The 20,865-nt window shown below is 35.4% G+C and overlaps 1 protein-coding gene across 4 annotated transcripts in view; it reads left to right on the top strand.

Moving 5' to 3' along the window:
* The first annotated feature begins 4,748 nt into the window (after positions 1-4,748).
* The window catches only part of HGF (hepatocyte growth factor), a 68,202-nt gene continuing 52,085 nt past the window's right edge, over positions 4,749-20,865 (top strand). For 2 of the 4 annotated variants that reach the window (XM_036931697.2, XM_036931696.2), the window contains exons 1-4: positions 5,008-5,261; positions 11,902-12,067; positions 15,374-15,486; positions 16,992-17,106. In XM_036931697.2, the coding sequence (XP_036787592.1) occupies positions 5,174-5,261; positions 11,902-12,067; positions 15,374-15,486; positions 16,992-17,106 (482 nt within the window). In that variant the 5' untranslated portion in view covers positions 5,008-5,173. Of the gene's footprint in view, positions 4,868-5,006; positions 5,262-11,901; positions 12,068-15,373; positions 15,487-16,991; positions 17,107-20,865 lie in introns of those variants that run through there. The other 2 variants (XM_057504457.1, XM_036931699.2) reach the window with 2 other exon arrangements.

Here is a 20,865-nt window from a genome sequence, read left to right as displayed (position 1 = left end):
AGGCTGGAAGTTCAAGTGAGAGCCTGCTTTCCGGTTTGTAAATGGTGCTGTATTGTGTCCTCACATGGTGGAAAAGGAAAGGGATACTTCTGCAGCCTCTTTTATAAAGGCACAAATCCCATTCATGAGGGTTCCACCCTCATGACCTAAGCACCTCCCAAAGCCCCCACCCGCTAATTCCATAATCTTTGGAATTATGATTTTGGTACTGAATTTTGGAGGGACAGAAACATTCAGATAATAGCACCTTTAATAAAAGTCAAGGTTAATTAATACATTCACCAATATTTTGTGCATATGCTCTGAAATGAGGCATATTATCTAAAGGATATTAATACAAATAGTTGTGAATTTTGAAATATTTCCTACATTAAACGTAGTTAATACAAATTATTCAGTAGTGAGGTTATAGATGAAAAATTACCATTTAGTGGGTGAAACTAATAAAGAGGGAAAGAATGTAAAGATATGGTTGTATGGGAAAGATGAGCAATATCAAAGATTACACAGGTGCTTCTTTCTTAGATGTGGAAGGTAAGGGTTGTATGAAAGTATGGTGACCACCAAAGAATTCAGATAAGTAGAATATTTTAAAGTTGGAAGGAATGTTGGAAGTCTCTCAGTCTGGATCTCTGTCAATGTGGCATAGTATTTAAGAGCAGTGGCTTGATACCTGGCTTAGAATCATACTATTATCAATTTAACCTCCAGCAAGTTAGTTACCATCTCTGAATCTCAATTTCCTTATCTGTAAATCAGCAACAATGATAATACATATCTCTTAGATATATATAAATCTTTTTATCAGGGGGTTGGGCAAGTGAGATAATACATCTGAAATGTTTAGCACAGTACCTGTCACATAGTGTACCATTTTAGTGGTAGGGAAACTGAGGTATAGGGAGATTAATTTTTCTCAATTAGTAACACATTTAGAAAGCCAGACAGCTGAGGTTTTCAACCAGGTGTATGATTAAACTGAGTCTGCTAGAGTAGTAACTGCAAACAGAATGGCACCACACGTGCCAGTCACTTAATAAGTGAAATGATTAGTCCAAGAAGAGCACAGTAGTGATCTGCAGAGCACAAAGTCACATCAGTTTTTCCTGAAGTATACAGATGCAAACATCACTGGTGCTTGAGAAACATGGGGTTTTTGTAGATAAAGTTTTTTTTTTCAACCAAATGCAACCTTTTAAAAAAGTACAATAAGATACATTTTTCCATTCGCTCGATCTAATTTAAATGGGATTCTAGAGACCTCAATCTTATTGAGGTAGAGCAAGAACAAGAGACAGCATTATGATTGATTTTTCCTGCCTATGATGAAAAATGCCAAGATACAAATAATAAGACAGGAGGGACTCCATCTTAAGGCTAAGATTCTGTTTAAAAATTAGGGACTTAGATGGTAAGATTCCTATGGTAATTAACAAACAACTGACCCTATCTTAAGGCAGGGCAAGTAGTCCTAAGTGGTATGTTTCCACTGCTTGATGGTAACCACTATCTTGAAGAAGAACAGGATCAAGAAATTCCTTGTGTTAGGTTTAACTTAATATCTAGAGGACAGAGTATGGATAATGACTTACTGTCTCACATTGGAGAGAGACATCATGAGACCACATGTCAGTCTACACCAACCACCTTGCCCTTTACCCCATTTTTGAAATCCTTAAAAGACATGAATCCTAAGCCTCTAAGTGCATCTCCTCTCTGAAGCTGCCCTCACTCCCCTTTCTTCGAGTGTGTACTTTGCTTTAAATAAAGCCTTTTTGCTGCTCAACTTATTACGTTTTGTCTCTGTGTTCTTCCAAGGCTCTCTAGAGATTTAATAAGAGACCCCTTTTCCCAGTGGTAAGCACCTTTGTAACTTCATTATTTCATTTAATTTTCTAGACTTAAGCACAAGTCTTCATTCTCTCTGCTGTACTTCAGACAAGTAGGGAAGGGCTACTGAGATGAGATCTCTGATTTGGGCTTGCAAGTTCCTATTGCCTGGGATACACAGATGGGACTGCAGTTGTACGGTCATGCTCTTTAGAAGCCTGCCCCAAATCTCCTTTCTTTGCTTTGGGAAGTTCTCAGAACATAATCTCATTCCATCTGGTGCTTTGAGGCTCACCCAAATCCTGGGGTGGTAGGAACTTAGTTCCCATGCCACATAGATTCAAGTGGACACTGGATGCCAGGTGACCCTGGCTTTAGGAGTTGGCAAGGGATTTGCACTATGCCTAGTAGGTGTTCAATGAACTTCCTGTTCCTCCTTCTGTTCTTCTTTGCTCTCTGCTGCCTGCACGGCTGCTGTCATTTACTACTAGCAACATTATGACAGATTTAAAATGATATTATGTGGACAATGAGTATACATCTGACATCTGTGTTCAGGTAATTGTGCAGATTGTAGTACTTAATGTATTCTCACAAGATTTTGTTTTTTTCAAGAAATTTTTAGACACATTTTTGGGGATTTATACAGTTTAACACATAAAGAAAGTATATTATACATAAAAAGTATAAAAGCAGGGGATGAGGAAAACATTATTATTGTAATTTAGAAAGAACAAAGGAAATGTGTTATCAATATTAAAATAACAGGCCTGTTAATGGTTTGTTTCATTTGTATATTTCATTATTGTTTGAGAAGATTTAAAATTACATATTGATTTATTTATAAATTATTATTGAACATCTATATGTTCAGCTTTCGGCTTATTTTGGTGATTATAATCTTGATCAAAACACATATGGGTTTTTTCATAGGTCTTAGAAAATTATCCATCCTAAGGGGTGTGACCATTTCTGTTCCAGTCTCACACCTTAATCTTTTCCTTTAGGATCTGGACAAATTATTTAAGAATAGAAATAAGTTACTTAAGTTTCTCCAACTGTAAAAGAGGAAATATAATAATTCTTTCTTAATATAACATTATTATAAGGATTAATAAGACAATCTTTTTAAGAGTACTTGGCACAATGCTTACCATACATTAAAAGCTCAATGCATATGATCAATCATTTCAGTATAAAAAAACAAAATAATCTGTCAAGAAAGAAATATGAGTATATCATTCTAAATAGCATTAAGGGTTTATTATATTTAATATGACAATAAAAATTGTGAAAATGTGTGACCTATTAAATAAGTTTATTCAATTTCCTTGTGGTGTGTTGACCCACATCCAGGGTAGATTTGGCCCCAATCCTATAATGAAAATTCCAATTATGCTTACAGTTCTGATTCTGCTTTCTCTGAGAGGGAGGAAACAAATAGATTGCTCTCCTTCATTCCTACAAGAATTCACTTATAGAAAAATCTAGCTTCTTTAAAAGGACTTTTAATCCCTAATAAACACAAGAGATGCCATAGGGCAACTCAGAATCATGGTCAGGTAATCCACTGAAATTGAGATTCTTCCAAAAAGTGCCATAGAAAGTAAAAAGGAAAGTAAAATGGATACTTGGGACATCAGGGAGAGGCTGACAAATAATTTTTAAGTTTGCTTCGCTTTTTTTTATAAGGAAAAAATGATAAAAGAGAAGGGTTAAAATAGGAAAAGGTAATATAGTGTGTTCCTCAAAAGCAGTTCTGAAGCCCCAGCTTCCGTAGCCATCCCTCCCTCCGCTTTAGCTTTTTCTCAATGTGGGGCTGGGCGGAGCTGAGGAGGGATGAGAGCTGTGCGCGGCTTTCAGTCGGCCCCTCCCACTTCTCTACAGCAGCGTCTTGCTTTGGAGTCATTCCCACTTTATGGCCACTTTCCCTCCTGTCCACAGACGTGCGGGGTCTTACTGGTAGCCTTCTCAAGAGATATGAAGGGCAACTATTCCCCCAAATCCATGAAAAAGCAACCTCTAAAGTAATCAAAGCATCACTTCTAAGTGCAAAGACAAATCCTCACAATACAGTGAAAGGTCTAAGTGGTGATCTCACGAAGGTTTTACAGACATGAGTGCCCTCAAGCACTCCTATACCTCCATGCAAGCTCTTTCTCTCCACTTAGATTTTTGGGGGCTGATGGGTGCATGCAGGGGGATGGAGCTGGAGAAGAGAGGCACACATTATTTATAAAATAAAACAGCTTGAGAGAGTTCCAGTGAAAGTCTTAGAAGGTATGCACATCATATAGACATACATGTGTGATGACTGTCTGTGCATGTGTGTGTGTACAAGGACATATAGTCCAGGCTACATTTATCTGTCAGGGACAGGCAGTGGATAAGCCTAAACTCTTAGACATTTATAAGAGACAGCATGGCCAGATTTTAATCACTTAACCCCAAATCAGACAAGTTTCGTCTATGCACTTTGGGTACATTTGTGTTGACTGGGGAGCTTCGCACAGCTTCTCAAAAAAGCTGCCTGCTCTGAGCCCACTGGGCAGGGGCAATTTTCCTACCTGACTTTGTGGGTGCTTTTGATTTGCTTACGTATTTATTTATGCCCCACAATACCACGCCCTTTCTTACCTACCCTTTTTGTACCTGGGCTGGACCTGCCCCACTCTACCTCCAGCCTGCGTCCCTGATCCCTCCCTGTCTCTAACACCCTAGGGAACCTGTGTCAGTGTTTTGAATCCCCACACGCTGGAGCAGTGAAACGAGACAGATTAGGAGCTCAGGCACATTTGACCGAAAGGCAGCTCTTTGCTTTCTTCTTACGCTGCTTCCCCTTCCTCTTTTCCCAAATAGATATGTAAACACGTGTATTTTCCTGTTTAAATTTAGCGAATTGGTCCTTTGCCTGTGCCTTGATTTAGCTATTGGGCTGAGCCTTGCTCCTCCCTTCCCTACTCGGATAGGAGCCACTAGGATCTGGAGCTCGAGCTTCCAAATTGAAGCTGGCCTCAGGCCAGGTGACCTTTTCTTTGTAAGTTTCTTTCCTAAGCAGAGTGGGGGGTGGGGGGGGCGGGGAGCTGGGATCTGTTTGGTGGTGCTGGGGGGGCAGTGAGGAAAGGAGGGGGGTGGAAGAGAGTAAAGGGCTGTTGTTAAACAGTTTCTTACCGTAAGAGGGAGTTCAGACCTAGATCTTTCCAGTTAATCACACAACAAACTTAGCTCATCGCAATAAAAAGCGGCTCAGAGCCGAGTGGCTCTTTTAGGCACTGAGTCGGAACCGGATTCTTTCAGCTGGGCATCTCCTCCAGTGGGATCCGTCAGCGTGTCCCGCAGCACCATGTGGGCGACCCAACTTCTGCCAGTCCTGCTGCTGCAGCACATCCTTGCACATCTCCTCCTGCTGCCCATCGCCATCCCCTATGCAGGTTAGTTTTCTCTGCTGCTGCTGCATTATTATTATTATTTTAACTCTCGCTAATCTTTCCTCTTCCTAACACCCACTTTTCACCGTATTCCCAGCATCCTTTCTTAACTCAGTAGTGGTATAGGTTTTCTAAACCACTCATTGTGATTTCTTTTGATATTCTTTTTTTTTGTTTTGTTTTCAAAGCATTTAAAATGATAATTAGCATCCCCTCAGTGTGCCCGCTCCCCGCCCCCCAACCCAGCCGGTCTCTGCCTAATAGCTGTGGGCTGTGGAATAGGAATGAAGTCCTTAACACTCACTGGAACTTGGCTAGTTTGGACAAATTTGAAGTTGAACAGCGGATCTGGTCTGCAGAGAGGAGAGTGATGGGCAGTGAAGCAGGGACTCATTTCTTTTCCCAGAGGATGATTTTCCATGCCAATCCACTACCCCACATAACATTCAGGGCCAAGTGATGACTTCATACAGGTTTTCGTCTGGAGAAGGCAGATTAAATTCTGAGAATACACATGTTATAAAAATGAAAGAGAAAGCCTCTTTTCTAAGATCTTATTCTTCCTGGATATGGATGCCTGCCCTTTTGAAACTGCAGTGCAAGGGAGGCAAAAATTGTGTGCCTTTGATTAAGGCTACAGAATTGCTCCTTTCAGGCTCCCATGTTCTCCCCCGAATTTACAGTTTGGGAAGGAGTTGCTTGGCAGTTCGTACTGCCTGGAAGCTCAGAGATTTCATTCGCAGCTTTGGGAAGTTTTCTGTTGTTATCAGGGCAAGAGGAAACATCTGTATTTGGTTGTATTATCATTGTAGTGTCTGCGATGCCAACAGGAGAAGGTGGTGGGCATTGGGGAATTAAAGAATGGAACACATGCCCAGATGGTAGGCATGGCTTTTTATAATATAAAACAGAGGACTGCTTATAGCTTCTGAGAAAAATTAAATATTAAATTCATGAGACATCTTATCTAGTTTCTGATGTGATATAAGGGTTGAAAATATCAAGAACTTGCTAAGTGAGAAGAAACATCACACAACCCACCTGGCTTGCTTGCTTCTATTTTGTGCAGTGGCCCTTTTGGAAAACAACACTGTGTGGGAAGGGTCAAGTTTGAGAACCTTTATGTAGGATTTCTGAAGTGGTGTAGAAGCCAGGTGAATCTATCAGGTTATCATGCTTGAGATGTGTCATGTTAAAAAGGATTTTTATAAGACTCTGCTGGTTTAGGGGGTTTTGAGCATAAACGGAAATCATGGCTAATATTTTGAGGCCTTTCATTTTTAAAGGTTAAAATGCTGATGGTCTGAAGTAGAATGTAGTTACCTGAAATCAGCTGTGCTAATGCAAGGGGAACACAGCGTGGAAAACCTAAACAGTAGATCAACCACAGACAATGTCTATTTGTCTTTGGCATGCATTATGGAGTTTTGGCAGGAGATATACATTTGTAATTATATTTCAATTTGGCTAATGTTGAAATGACTGCGTTTCCTGAGTATAGGGAGAATGCAGCCCAAGTGTGTGCTGGCAGGCAAGGAGAGGCCAACTGGGAATTACAGATATGCTGTGAATAATTCCTGAAGTGGATAATGCTGAAACTGTCATTAGAAGGGGGTCTGCATTAGTTTGGGTGGCAAATTTATTTTGATAGGTTAAAAAAAATAACATTCTTCAAAGTGGAAAACATGGATATCCCTTTCAGAACATACAAAGAAAGTTTGTTCTTTTTTATGTCATTGAACATTGAGAACATTAGAGTTGTGCTATTGTCACTTGCTTTGGTCATACCTTTCAGCTTACCCTTTGAGCCTGTATTTGTGCATATTGTACACAGTGTGAGAAAAGAAGTGGATAGTCTAAAGAGATGACAAGCAATTCTGAGCAGAATGTAATATGGAGAGACTTTATTGGAGTGTTGCTTAAGAAATATTCAATATAGTGGATCCAAGCCATCCTTACAGGGGCTGGCCTAAATAGAATTACCCTCTCTTCACTCCTGTCTACACTGGAAACAACTATCCAATCCCTTGTAACAAAAGAAGCATCCGATGAGCAGCTAAGGCCAGGAGCCTGTGGGGGATGTGAAGGAGAAAGAACAAGAATGGGCCTACACTTGTTGAGCAACTGTTACAGACCATGCTCTAGAAGTAAGCTTATTTAATTGTAATAAGATTGGCATTTTTGTGTTCGTCTTACAATAGGACTTAATTAAAAGCTTTAATTATCTTACTATCTTAGGGAAGGCATAGAGCTGATATTCCTCCCCAAAACTATGAGAAGGAAATATGTGGGTTATTTTTCTTTAATGAGTACTAAAGCCTGCAGCAGTGAAATCAACTGAAACTGCCTTTTGAAAATCCATTTTGCTAAGTAATGTAAGAAAACTCTGTGCTAGAAATACTGTTATACTATGGTGAGAGTTCATTTCTAGCTTAAAGGATCAAACCAGGCAGAGGGAGTGTATGGTACCCAAGTTGAGTATGAAAAGATGGGTAGTAGCATGGTCAGTACCTACATCAGCGGAACACAAGTGACCAAAGGCATAAAGGTGAGAAAGTGTAAGGAAGGACAGGTAGGCATGGGGGGTCTGGTGTACTGAGTAGCTGAGGGAGAGTAGCATGGCCTGTGATTAGAAATATAAGACAAGGTAGCATGCGTAATCACGGATGTCATGCTAAACTCTTCTGAACAGCATGGGTAGCAGCTGACAAGTTCCTGAGCTGTTAGATGCCTGACAGCAGTTGCGCGTCAGTGTGATTGTTTCTGTTGCTCTGTGGAGGGAGAGTTTAGGCAGAAACTGATAGTGAAGGAAGATACCAGGAGGAGGGGATATTTCTAAGGAGGTCCCTAATCTCATCACTTCATTTTGTAAATTTCTTATTCTGCTTCTCAAATACCAACGTTTGATTTAAATCTGACATGTTCCCTTTCTTCCTGCCGTCTTTGCTTGTAATACTGTTACCTTCCATAAAGAAGGGGAGATGATTGTGAAAATCCAAGTCCTAGATAATAGCAATGAAGATTTGGACTAGTATTTATGATTCTTGTCTTTGGGAAGTTTAACATCTCCAGTCACAACCATTCCCTTCCATTAATTATTTATGTACTTTCATCTTAACATCTTGCCACTTCCAGCTTTAATCACTAATCATGTGGCTAGATTTCTCAGAATATGTGGAGCCAGAATTCTGCTTCTTTCCACACCCTGCAAATCCTTTCCTTGAATGACTTTCCTTTGAAGTCAATGGTTAGTCCATACAGAAAAGAAAATATATGAGGTACTGAGAGAAATGAGTGTGAGGCCCAGGCACCAGAGGGAGAAATGTGTCTTTCTTCAAGCACCTTGTTACATTTGACCCTATTCTCTGCTTGTAGGTTTTCACTAAGATCCTAATGATTTCAGTTCTAAAACAGAGACTTCAGGTTCTTCAGGAAATATAGAGTCCAGAATGTTTTCCCATACTGGGAGAAGAGGAAAAAGGACTTGTATTTTAAAGTATAGGAAAGCATGACAAAATTGCAGTGATCTCTCACCCTTTGATTTCATTTCAATGTTTTGTTTATAAACTTCAGCTAACAGTTATGCACAAAAAAATAGTAGGGAAAAATATGATCCAAGGATATTTTTGAGTTTCTTCCCAAATTAAGCTTCTCTTTTAACTGTTTTCAGTAAAACAAGCATCAGTTGTTAATATATATGGAAGAGAAAGTTGAAACTATTTTCAGCAAAGGAATTTTATTTTCAGATGCTGTTTTTGAATGACTCCTGTTTTGAATTTTTCTTTTTTGAAGACGGAATTAATTTTATAGATGTGTGGATTACATGATGTACAACTGGCTTATACTTCACATTTTGAGCAATTAATTATTGACCTAGTAGAAATGATTGAATTATAAGAGAAAGGCTTTTAAGTCATGAGAAGTAAATAGCAAAAAGGGAATCTTGGTATCTGGTTCTGATTGCCTCTGATTAGCTTTGTAGACCCAGACAAGCTTTTCACTTCTATCTGTTATCTAGTAAAGGGAATTCATAGATTTATTTGCTTTTCAGAATGCTTTCTGATATTCAGATGAAAGATAAGTGATGAAAAAAACTTATCAGCCAGCAAGAGTAGACTACTTTTATAGGGTACAGTCACACATTAACACATTTCAGTAGGACAACTGAGGATCTGTACAATCAAATACAACCACTAATCCCACAGAGACCTCTTTTCTCTACAGAAGTCCTCAGTGCTTGCCTTCAGGTTGCATGGTATCGAGAAAAGACACCAGAGCATTGGCCAGGGGTTCTATTTTATTTGATGATTAGTAAGATACATACCTTAATTAAATGTATGTTTCAGACTTTTTAATTTAGTTTTATGTTCTGCTTTCACACATATGTATAATAAACACATTTTACATCAGGCCAATTCCAATTCTGTATTTTTGCTTAAATGAATTTATTTGAGAAATATATACATACATATTTCTTTTATTCTGGCAGCTTTTTTATGAGATTTTCTGCATCTATTAACTACTATTTGTTTCTAAAATATTTCAGTTTATACCAGAAGTCAGATGATTATTATGCTTTGAAACATTTCACAGTACCTAGGAAATAGGGCACTAAGGTCAAAGAAAGATAAACTATTAATGGAGAAACTTATCTCCCATTAACATGGTCCTCTGGCGAAAACAAAAATATGAAAAGAATTATACCACTTCTTTGCTTGGAAAAATAGCAGTTTCCCCTCTTATGCCAGAAATTAAAGGATGAAATTTCAAAAACTAAGCTAAAACTTTGCGTATTTGTAACATTTTCTATCCAAATTGATTTCCAAATATGTACCTAATGTTTATAGTTTAAATAGCTCCTTTTAGTTCAACATACTAAAACTTTCATTTTGTAGATCGAGTAATTGGGATATTAGCATTTCAGGTAATTAAACAAAGCCATTTGGCAAGTCAATAAGAATGCCAGAATGATCGACTGTCTGCCAATGTTATGCAAGGCATTTGGTCCACACTCAATTAATAGCATGTTGATAGACCATTTGGTTGAATGAATTTCTATGTTAAGATGTCTTTTAAATTATATCTATTGTACCATAGCCATTCCATCTTGTGGGGCAAAGAAAAGTTAAAAATGAAAGCATCATTATGGGAATTAGTATCGGTCTTTTGGGGATTGTGTTTTGGAGTTTTACGAGAACCAGAAATTTAGAGGATTTCATATGTTCCCTTATTTATTGTGGACATCAGGTTAGGATAGACATTGATGAATAGCATCTGTGTGCTTAATAAACCAACTAGAGCCAGTGGTTGTTGGCAAACTTAAAGTATGATGCCATTCTTGGTACCTCATTGTGCTAGCCATATTTCTAAAATTTTGCACAGAAATTTTCACCCTTTTTTCTTGACATGTTTTACCACATATAAAGTCCAGGACTGAATCTCCTGTTCCACCATCCAAGTTTTTTCTCTACTGATAGTTCTAAACCCAAACTTCAGAAAACATTTACAAGCCATATTTCTACCTAATTTTGTAGCAGTTCTTAGAGAAAGATGTCATCATAGGTGTTTAAGAATGGGGGTTGTAAAACTAGGCAACTGGGTTTTGAATCAGATTTCCTAAAGTGGTCAATTAATTTTTCCCTGTGTCTTAGTTTCTTCATCTTAAAAATGAATGCATTATTATTGCTTTTGTTACAAAAGTGTTCAAAAGAATTGAAAGGCAGGGAAGGGGCATAATCATGTCCATCCTTATTATACAATAACTGCAGTCTCTTAGGCATTTGGAGCCTCATTGTGAAGAGGGTGATCGTCATGAGAAACTGGATAATTCTGGGCAAACTGAGAATAAAGAAGCAAGTTGTTGGTTCTCTAAAGTTACCATAAGATTAAGTCTTTTAGGATGTTTAGTTCTGTTTTTCAATATTTTTAATAGGAGGCTTCAAGCTATTGAGGGGCCTTGTAGAATACTTTCATGAACAAAAATGATATTGCTGCATTAAAATATGAAGTTTTACATATATTTGTTTTACAGCACTTGGCCTGATTTCAAGACAAACAGTTCAGTGATACTAAGAAATTGTGCTCCAAAGCATGGAAAACACTTGTGAAGGAAATAAGAAGGGATAAAATATGAATGGTTGAAATACTTTAAAGAGCAAGTCAGAAGAATTTATCCACTGCACCATTTTTAGTGAGAAGTTTCTCACCTGTCATTGAATTGACTTACCTAATTAATACCGTAACTTACATAGGGATCAATTACAGAAGGAAATAAACTTAATTATAAAGCATGATATGACATGTCATTGGTATTTGCTTTCATACTGTTGGAGAATATCATGTTATTTCTTTCTTTAGAGTGAACTCTGTCCTAATTTTGAAAAGCATCCTTTATTTGAAAGAATGTAGGTGAGTGACTCCACATGACAAGTTGTTTGTTCTTTACTGAATACAGTATTCCTCTCTTGCTCCTAACTGTCTGAATATCATTCCCCATTTCACTCCACTCCCAGACCCTAGACATCTAGTATGTTGTCAGATAAAATCATTTTCTTCTAGATGATTCTTAATGACATTTCCCCCCCCACACACAAGGCTTAAAACCTTTTCCTCTATGTTCTTTTTAAATTATTATTATTACTAGAAGGACAGAAGAAAAGAAGAAACACACTTCATGAATTCAAAAAGTCAGCAAAGACTACTCTAAGTAAAGAAGACCCATTACTGAAGATAAAAACAAAAAAAATGACCACTGCAGACCAATGTGCCAAGAGATGTATTAGGAATAAAGGATTTCCATTTACTTGCAAGTAAGTTGCTTCATTCTGCTCTTATGCTAATTTTCCAAATATAGCATGTACTAATTATCATCATGTTTTTTTTTCCTTTGGTATTCAATATAATTTACCCTTAAAATTACAAGCTTGACTTAAGTTTTAACTCTATACAACAGAAAACTTAGCTCTCAGTTGATGGACATATGAATAAGGATGAGCATATAAACTTATCTTTTAGAATCCACAGCAGCTTTGGATATGGAATTTATGCTCTCTCATCTTACAAACAACTGAAATTTAGGAACTAAAATTCACTCAGACTGACTTTTATCTCTCTAAGGTTTTGAAATATTCTATTCAGAATAAAGCTGTTTTTTTTTTTTCTTGCAAGAGGAGTGGAGGAATTTTCAGAATATAAACTGGACAACAGCCAACTTATATCATTGTCTTTAGGGACTTAAATAGAAGGTGTTGAGAGAATTAGATAAAAAGCTAGAGAGATTGGTGTCAGCAGCAAAGGCTTAAAAGATGTTAGGGGGTTGTGATGATGAAGTTTTAGGTGAAAAGGCAATTCAAAGAGGTACGAGGAGACTCTCGTAGAGAGTTTTCTTATCTTTTGAAAGTCCTGTGTGACCCCACAAGGAAGAATTCCTTGCTACTTTGTCAGTAATCCCAGAGGATAAAACTCAAGAGTTTTGCACCATGCAGGTGAAAGTTTCATCTAAATAGTTTTCCAAACTGCCAGAAGAAAATGCATTTCCTAGTTCTTTGTAAACATTCCCTGTCCTCACTTTCCACCCTTTTGTTCCCTGCCTCATTCCATTTTTCACAGGATTATATGACTTCCTGTCAATTTCGAATTCATAATGTGATTGCAGACTTAATAATGTTGTGGCAAGTAGTCCTAATTTCATGTTGCCTTTCTCAGAGAAATGAGTGATATGGGCCTGTGGAGAAAGGACATGGTCAGAGAAGGTCTTCAACAGACTGAGGGGGAGGCGGGACTATCTTCTTTCTATTCATTTACAACTCCTCTGAAAGTACTTTATAGCCAAACTGCCCCTCTCAGGGAGGTATTTCCTGGCAAGGAGAGTGGAGAATTGACTTTGCAAGTATATTTCAATGATAAGTCTGTTTTTCCCCTGACTTTTCTTTAAGAGCCTTCAGATTGTTAAAAATAAGTCAGAGAAAACTACTTTTAATCAATGTTTCAGCTGTGTAGATTTATGGAGATATTCTTCTGGCAGTTGAATTGGTTGGATTTATTATATTTTCCCTCTCTGGGTTGCAAGGGCAGGGCAAACGGAATGGGAGAACCACATCTCATTGTTGATTTTTAGCTTTGAATCTGAAAATACACTCTCCAGGAACTACAGGTAAGGGAAGAATTGGTACCTCTATATTTTTACAATAGTCTGGGGGAAAAAGAGTTTCCCTCTGTTTCATTTAACAGAAACTAAAATGATTTTGCTGCATTTGAGAACACATGTTACCTAATAAATCTTTACATAGCCCATGCATATGAGGTTTCATCCCATCTTCTGCTTGAATTATATTTAGTGTCCAAATTTATGGCAACCTGCACATAAACCACATGTGATAATACCTGCATACAGCCAAAGTTCTTCTGCCAAGAAATGGTGTCATCCTCTCACTCATCTATTGCAATATATATATATATGTGGTTGGACTCAGATTAAGTGGCAGGTTATTGATTCTGTAACTTTAGAAATTCTTTTTACATGTTTGCTTTTTTTTTATCTTTGTATGTATTATTTAATTACTATGATTTTAAGGCCATTTAATACCATCCCCCCAACACCCTACAATAGAGAATTTAACATGTACTACATAAGCTTAGAGTCTACCAGATCAAAATTCAAGTCATTATTAGCCAGTTCTCTCCTATCAAATAATCCTGACACAGCTGCAAAAATATACTTTTATGATTTGCTCTTAATTACTATTTCACCTGTAAAAGGTTCTTGTAAGTGAACATTTCAAAGCATCTACATGTAAATCAAAGCACAAAGTTTATGAATATAACTTTTGAAGTTATTTGAGTATAGCATAAAATATACTAAATAAAAATATAGAATCAGGTAAAATATTTTAAATAATTTTATAATATTTTTATAATTGTTTTGTAGAAGCTATTTCCTCTTATTTAAAATTACTTAAAAGTTGTCAAAATGTGAAGAAATTAGTGACTAATATGAAATATCTAAAATCACAGGAAAATTATATGTTCTTAAAAATATATGGACTGAAAGTGAAAAATTCTTATTCTTAGAAAAAATGTATTTCTTTTAATTAGATACTTTGAGATGGTGGCATTATAATTAGTATGAACATAGTGAGAAGGAATTTTCATAATATTCCTTAATGGAAGGAAAATAGTTCAGAATTCTAACTTCATTTCCAGTATTGTAAGAAATGATAACATTCAATATGTTGAAAATTTTTATCAAGCACTTTACTACTCTCAGTTAAGGGATTTTTGTATTTATCATTTTGCTTTGGAAAGAAATTTTTTAATGAACAACAACAACAAAAAACCAATGTAATAATTAGCAATAGGAATGATAATTGTGGAAGTGACACAGTTTAGTAATTTTCTTCAAAATAATATATCAAAAGCATGATCTCTATGATATTAAGTTTTTAAAATTAAAAATGCTTATGCAAGCAAATCTATTTAGAAAACATTGACTTATGTAAACAGTTATCCTAATAACAAGATTTTCAGAGCCTTTAATAAACTTCAAGTTCGCCCTGGAAGTATATTATAAGCAAAATTTTCCAAGCATTTGATTTTAGATCCCTCTTTGTTAGTAGAATTTCTTGGGTTAGTGATTTGTCTAAAGTATTTTAGGAAATGTCACTTTAAAATGTACTTCACGTAATTACAAACTTTGGAAATTAATAATAGTATTTCAAAAATAATCATTTGTATATAACCTGCAAACAAAATGTTCCAACTAGTTGTGTATGTGTACTCTACAAAATCAATTAAGTCTTCAGAAATGAAAAAAGTGGTTGTGTTACACATTGATCTTGCTTGTTGAAACCGTCAGTTTTCTAGATGTCATGTAGAATAACCTGAACACATTCCAAATATTATTCTACCTGATATTTAAATCTACACCTACAAAAACTTAATTTTGTTCTTTCTTATTTGCCCATCAAATAGTAGGTTCAAATATCACTTATGTTTTTATTATGTATATGAATTAATGCATCTTTTTATATTACCCTCCTTGGTTACACCACGGGCCTATTCTTTAAAAACTGTATAAATAGTTGTATTCCTTCTTTTCATTCAGATGTCTTTTTCAGGGCCTTTGTTTTTGATAAAGCAAGAAAACGATGTCTCTGGTTCCCTTTCAATAGCATGTCAAGTGGAGTGAAAAAAGAGTTTGGCCATGAATTTGACCTCTATGAAAATAAAGGTAACAGGCTCCTCCTAAATATTTCCTAATGAAATATAGTATAAAACATATGTAATTTTCTGCCTGCTGCTCTTTTCCACTGCTTTATATTTTCCATATACTGGATCTGTTGTGCAGTTAGCTCATCCATTAAGACAGATGCCACTAGTTCTTTGACTGTTTTTAGCATGATACTTTAAAGAGAGCATTTCCCAAACTTCCCATATTTAAATTACCCTCTCCGTCTTTGTTTATTTTTAGGAGCATCTCCTAGAACTGGTATTCTCTATGTTCACTTTAGAAAGTGCCACCTTAAGTTACTAGTTTAAGAGACCTTATATTACATCAGATTTTAAGCTTATTATATAGTGCTTTAAGTTCTAACAACTTTGTATAACTAAGTTGCAGTGATGATTGTTGACAATAACAAAATGTGGAGATTTTGAAATATTAGTAGGATCTATTCCGAATTATTTAAAATCTTTATTTAAAATCTTTAAAAGAAGAATTAAGACGATGTTTTTTATTAATTTATATATTTTGGTATTCTGATATTGTATTTAAAAAGTATTTACTTTGTTCAAAAGCAGAATTATATCAATGAAATAATTGAAGAATGTTAAATAAATATGAATTTTACAAGATCTCTCATCACACCAAAGTAACAATCATGGGTTGTGTTTACGACAATAGTATTTATTTAAATTTTTGTTTCCTTAAAGCATACTCTCTTATTAAGTTTGGATATTTGATAATGTACAGTTATTTCCTTGCTAATAGAGTATATGTTTAAATTAAAATTAATCATGGTAGAAAATAGAATGATCACCATATATCCCAATAATTCTACAAATCCTAAATATAATTCATAATCTAGGATAAGACTGTATTAAATCTTCTAATGACTGTATATACTATCAACTGCTAACAACTGTATATACTAACAACTGTATATATAATTATTTGATAGGACTATACAGATTATTTCAATATTTTCTGAGTAGGAAATGTTAGCAAAAATATGGAAAATAATAATTCACATAATGTAATCACATACATATACATGCATACATAAAAACCCACACAATTTTACTGAGATAAAGACACATTAGTTTTTCTTATTATTTTAAAATAACTTTCTGAATTTAACATAGGTTTACAAACCACTTAATTTTTGTGTTTAGTATTTTCTTTAAATGGTTTGTCTATTTTAGCAAATCATTTTGCTAAATTAAATTTGCCTGGGCAGTCAAGTATGTACACTAATCTACATTAAGTACAGAGACTAATCTCTGCAGTTATCCAGGTATATACACAAAATTAAAACTTCTCAATAGTCTTTTGTTTGTTTTGAAAAGGTTATTTTGCAAATATTAGTAGAAGCTTTGAGCAATACATTTCAATAGGATTTGAGGTAGTTTACAAGCATTAATTACTTAAAGAATTGAATAGAATTACTTTCTTTTTGATGTCTACAGTTTATGTTCCACAAAGTCAGGACAGTTTTCTCTGCTTTTTTCTGGTAGACTACATCAGAAACTGCATCATCGGTAAAGGCGGCAGCTACAAGGGAACAGTTTCTATCACTAAGAGTGGTATCAAATGCCAGCCCTGGAATTCCATGATACCACATGAACACAGGTAAGGAAAGCATGAAGAAAAGAGAACATAGCCTCTCTCTCTTTTATATGTGTGTTAGCAACCTCAAGTTAGTCCTTCAGAATAATCCTGCACTTCTCCAGTAACTAAGCCAACTTTGGTGAATTGTATTATGCCAAAGCCTGTGTGAATTCATGACTGATACTTAGCCAAAGATTATCACTAAGATGTGACCTAACATGATCTTACCTTAAGAGCTCAATTTATGGATCTTGGTATTTGTGAAGAAATAACAATAACATAATATCTTAAAAAGATTTGTTTTCCCTTCCTTGGCCTTTGATAAAGTATTGGACTCTGCAGCTGGAGTGAAGACATTGCTAAATCAGAGGTGGATTAGGGGCCAAATGTTCTTTAACCATCTTGATTCTCAGCTTTGGCTGCAGATAAAAATCACATGCTATGAGCCTGTAACTAATCCCGCTACTCAGGCATCAACACAGACCAACTAAATCAGAATCCCTGGGGGGATAACCAAGGCATCACTATTATTTTAAAGCTCCCCAGGTGATTCCAAAGTACACCTGAGAACCTTTGCTAAAAACTCATGTCTCAAACTGACTAGCTATCCCATTTTACCTATTGCCTAATGACTGAAGAAAGCTTTTCATTTCTTGGAAATTAAATGTCTGCACTTAAGAGAAGAATTGTGTTCAACAGATGAATGCTATTTAAAGACAAACATAACATCCATAGGCTCATTAATTTGAGAGTTTTATTCAGCATGGAGGAGAAATATAGATATCTAAACCCACTAGAGAACTAAATATAGCCACAGTTTTTTAAGATCTACTTCACAAATAATTTTAATAGCAACTAAAGTAGTTTAAAACAGCTCTCCTGGTTATTAAATGCATTGGAAGATTGAGTTTACCATGGGCCAGGTATCTTGCTGAGCTTTATCTGATTTATCTCATTTAATCCTCCCTAAAAAGCACAATGGGCAGTTTATTAATTATGTTTTATAGATGGCAAAACTGAAGCACAAAGAGCCTTAGCAACTTTTCAAGGTCATATACAGCTAGTAAGTGGTATGGCCAGAATCTGAGCCCAACCACTGTCACTGGATAATCTGTGCTTTTAACAATCCAAGGGCATGAAATACTTGGCAGATTAGTAGGACACACGCTGTGACTTGTTTTTCCAATAGTGGTGATGACTCTGCCTTGATGAAACCCAGCTTTTACTCTATTTCTTTTATTTTTGGACGGCACAGTTATGCACAATAATTTTACTTCAGTAAACAGGGGCGAGTTCATTGGCCTACAGATAAAGAGAAAAACTTAGTTGCTCTAAGTCGATCAGCAAACCTGTGATCTTGAGCTAGTTAACACCAGCTAGTAAGTGTCCAAGCGGATCAGCTTTACAGGGTTTCAATAACAGAAAACAACTAATTTTTTCCAAATTAGTTACTTATTATTATACATGAATACCTCTGATACATAGCATTATCCTTATATTACAAAAAAGGACAAATAATATTACTGGTTTTGTTCTCTCATAAGGATTTGCATGGTGTCATCCCCTGCAAAGTGAGGAAAGCATTTTATTTAAGTAGATAGATCTAAGTTTTTCATGAACAAAGGAATAGCATTTAAAATTAATCTTACTCTAGTGGAGGAGAGTGCACTGGACTGACCCAGTAGAGGTCTTATTTCAACCCAAATTCTCTATGACTGTGCTTCGCTGCTAGAGGAGTAAATGTGAAATAGATCTCTCTGGGAACTGGCTTCCCAGTCCAATCAGCTATTTTACCAACAAACATTTCCTTGTGAATAAAGAGATTTAGGGCTGAGAGGATCTTGTACATTAATCACATCTCTCTCTTTTTATTTTTTGTATTCGATGGGAGCTAAACTTAATTTTCATCAATTAACAGGTTATTGGAATACATATACCTATATATATATATATGTATGTATGTATGTATCTGTCAAGAAGAGTGATTTATTATTGACTCCCTAAATTGAAATATTTTACAAGTGGCTTAATGGGAAGATGACGATAGATGATGGAATTAGTATAGAAGCTTAAACAGAAAGTCAGGTGACTTGATATCTACATCTATATACTTCACTGGCCACCCAGCATTCATTAATGAAGCAGATGATGGAATAGATCAAGTTTCCTGTGAACACCATTTATAAAAGAAAAGGTAGTTAGCACACAGAAGATCTAATTTATATTTCAAAGTATATTTGGATATAACTCAATTTTAGATATTTCTTTTAAGAAAGATAATTTTAAATATTATCTTTCTTAAAGCCTTACTATCAAGGACAGAGAACCGAAAATAGTATGTATGTGAATAAAAGTTTATTATAGAGCCTGTTGACTGGCACAGGGCTTGTGTGTAATAGGTTCTCACAAATACTTGTTGGATGAACACATATAAGTGAAAAGAGCAGGGCTGGACTTCATTCTTTGGTCAAGTAAAGAATGCTAAAGAACAACAGGCTGAATACATAGAACACAGAAGAAAACTCATTGAGTAAAGTCATATACACCAAAGAATGAAGAGAAGGGATGGTCCAGCCCACACTTTACCCTGCATGTTGTGAAGAGGAATTTGATATGCATTGATGCAGAATGGTGGAAAGCAGCACATCTTTTCTCTTTATTTTCCATTTTATTAACTCCAGTGGGAAAACTTTATTCCTTTCAGCCATATCTAATTTTGATTTCTACTTTGTCTCTCTTCCTTTCTACGTGTATTTTTCTTACTAAACCATTGACTGATTCATTCACTTTTTCACAGCTTGTTTTTGGCTTACAAATCCACTGGAAAGGTATATGTGTGTGTCTGTGTTGTTTCTATGAGTGTATGTGTGTGCATATGTGTGTGTGTATATGGAACAAAGATCTTTGAAATTAGATATTTAATATATGTGCATTTAATGTGCTGAATCCCTTAGTTTATTAAGTAAAATTAATACATAAAATGATAAAAATAAAGGGCTTTATAATAATCCAATTCACTCCATTCACCTTATAAGTAAAGAAGTTGAAAACTGAGAGAATAAGTAAATTGTCTAAGAACTAGTGTCATATACTAGTTTTGTGATATATATGGAATGACAGTATAGATTTTGTCATTAACAGTAACTTATTTTTACTACTTTACTATGTTTTTTCATTAGAGTAATAGAATTTTCTTCTATAAATTTGATTAGTACATTACTTTATGAAAAACAAAGTGAAAGTCAATTTTGATTCTATCAGAAAGATGAGTATTTCATTGTAAATTTACTATGAAAAGTTGGAGAACAGGCAAAAATGAAAGAAAGTAAATTTCAAGCAATGGTACAAACAAAAGGTGTCCTAAATTATTTTGAAATAATGGGCTAAAACAATGACAAAGATGACTTTTTTTCCTTTCAAAATTAGATACTGTTAGGAGCTATGAAATCATGATGATCTTTAATTATAATATAGTTTTGTCAATCATATGCCTAATGTTTAATTTTTGTTTCCGCTTATTTAAAATTCTAGTGAAGTAAGGATATAATTCTTTATCTAAAGATTTGCACTTTCATAATGTTTATAATACTTAAAAGTTCCTTGAAAATGTTTGGTTAGTAGTTAAGTCTCTTAGAATAGACTGTCCTATTGATCAATAATTTATATTTTTTGAGGATTTAACTCTGGTTTATTTCATGTTCACATGAGATAACTTCATTGCAAAATGTTGCTTGGTACCTGATGCATGTCCATATTCATTTTGTGTTACAACATAATGAA

This window comes from Manis pentadactyla, chromosome 7 (assembly GCF_030020395.1).
Source record: "Manis pentadactyla isolate mManPen7 chromosome 7, mManPen7.hap1, whole genome shotgun sequence".
In the NCBI taxonomy this organism is placed as follows: Eukaryota; Metazoa; Chordata; class Mammalia; order Pholidota; family Manidae; genus Manis; species Manis pentadactyla.
Note: the sequence above shows the minus strand (reverse complement) of the source record. Positions and strands in the feature narration are given on the sequence as shown.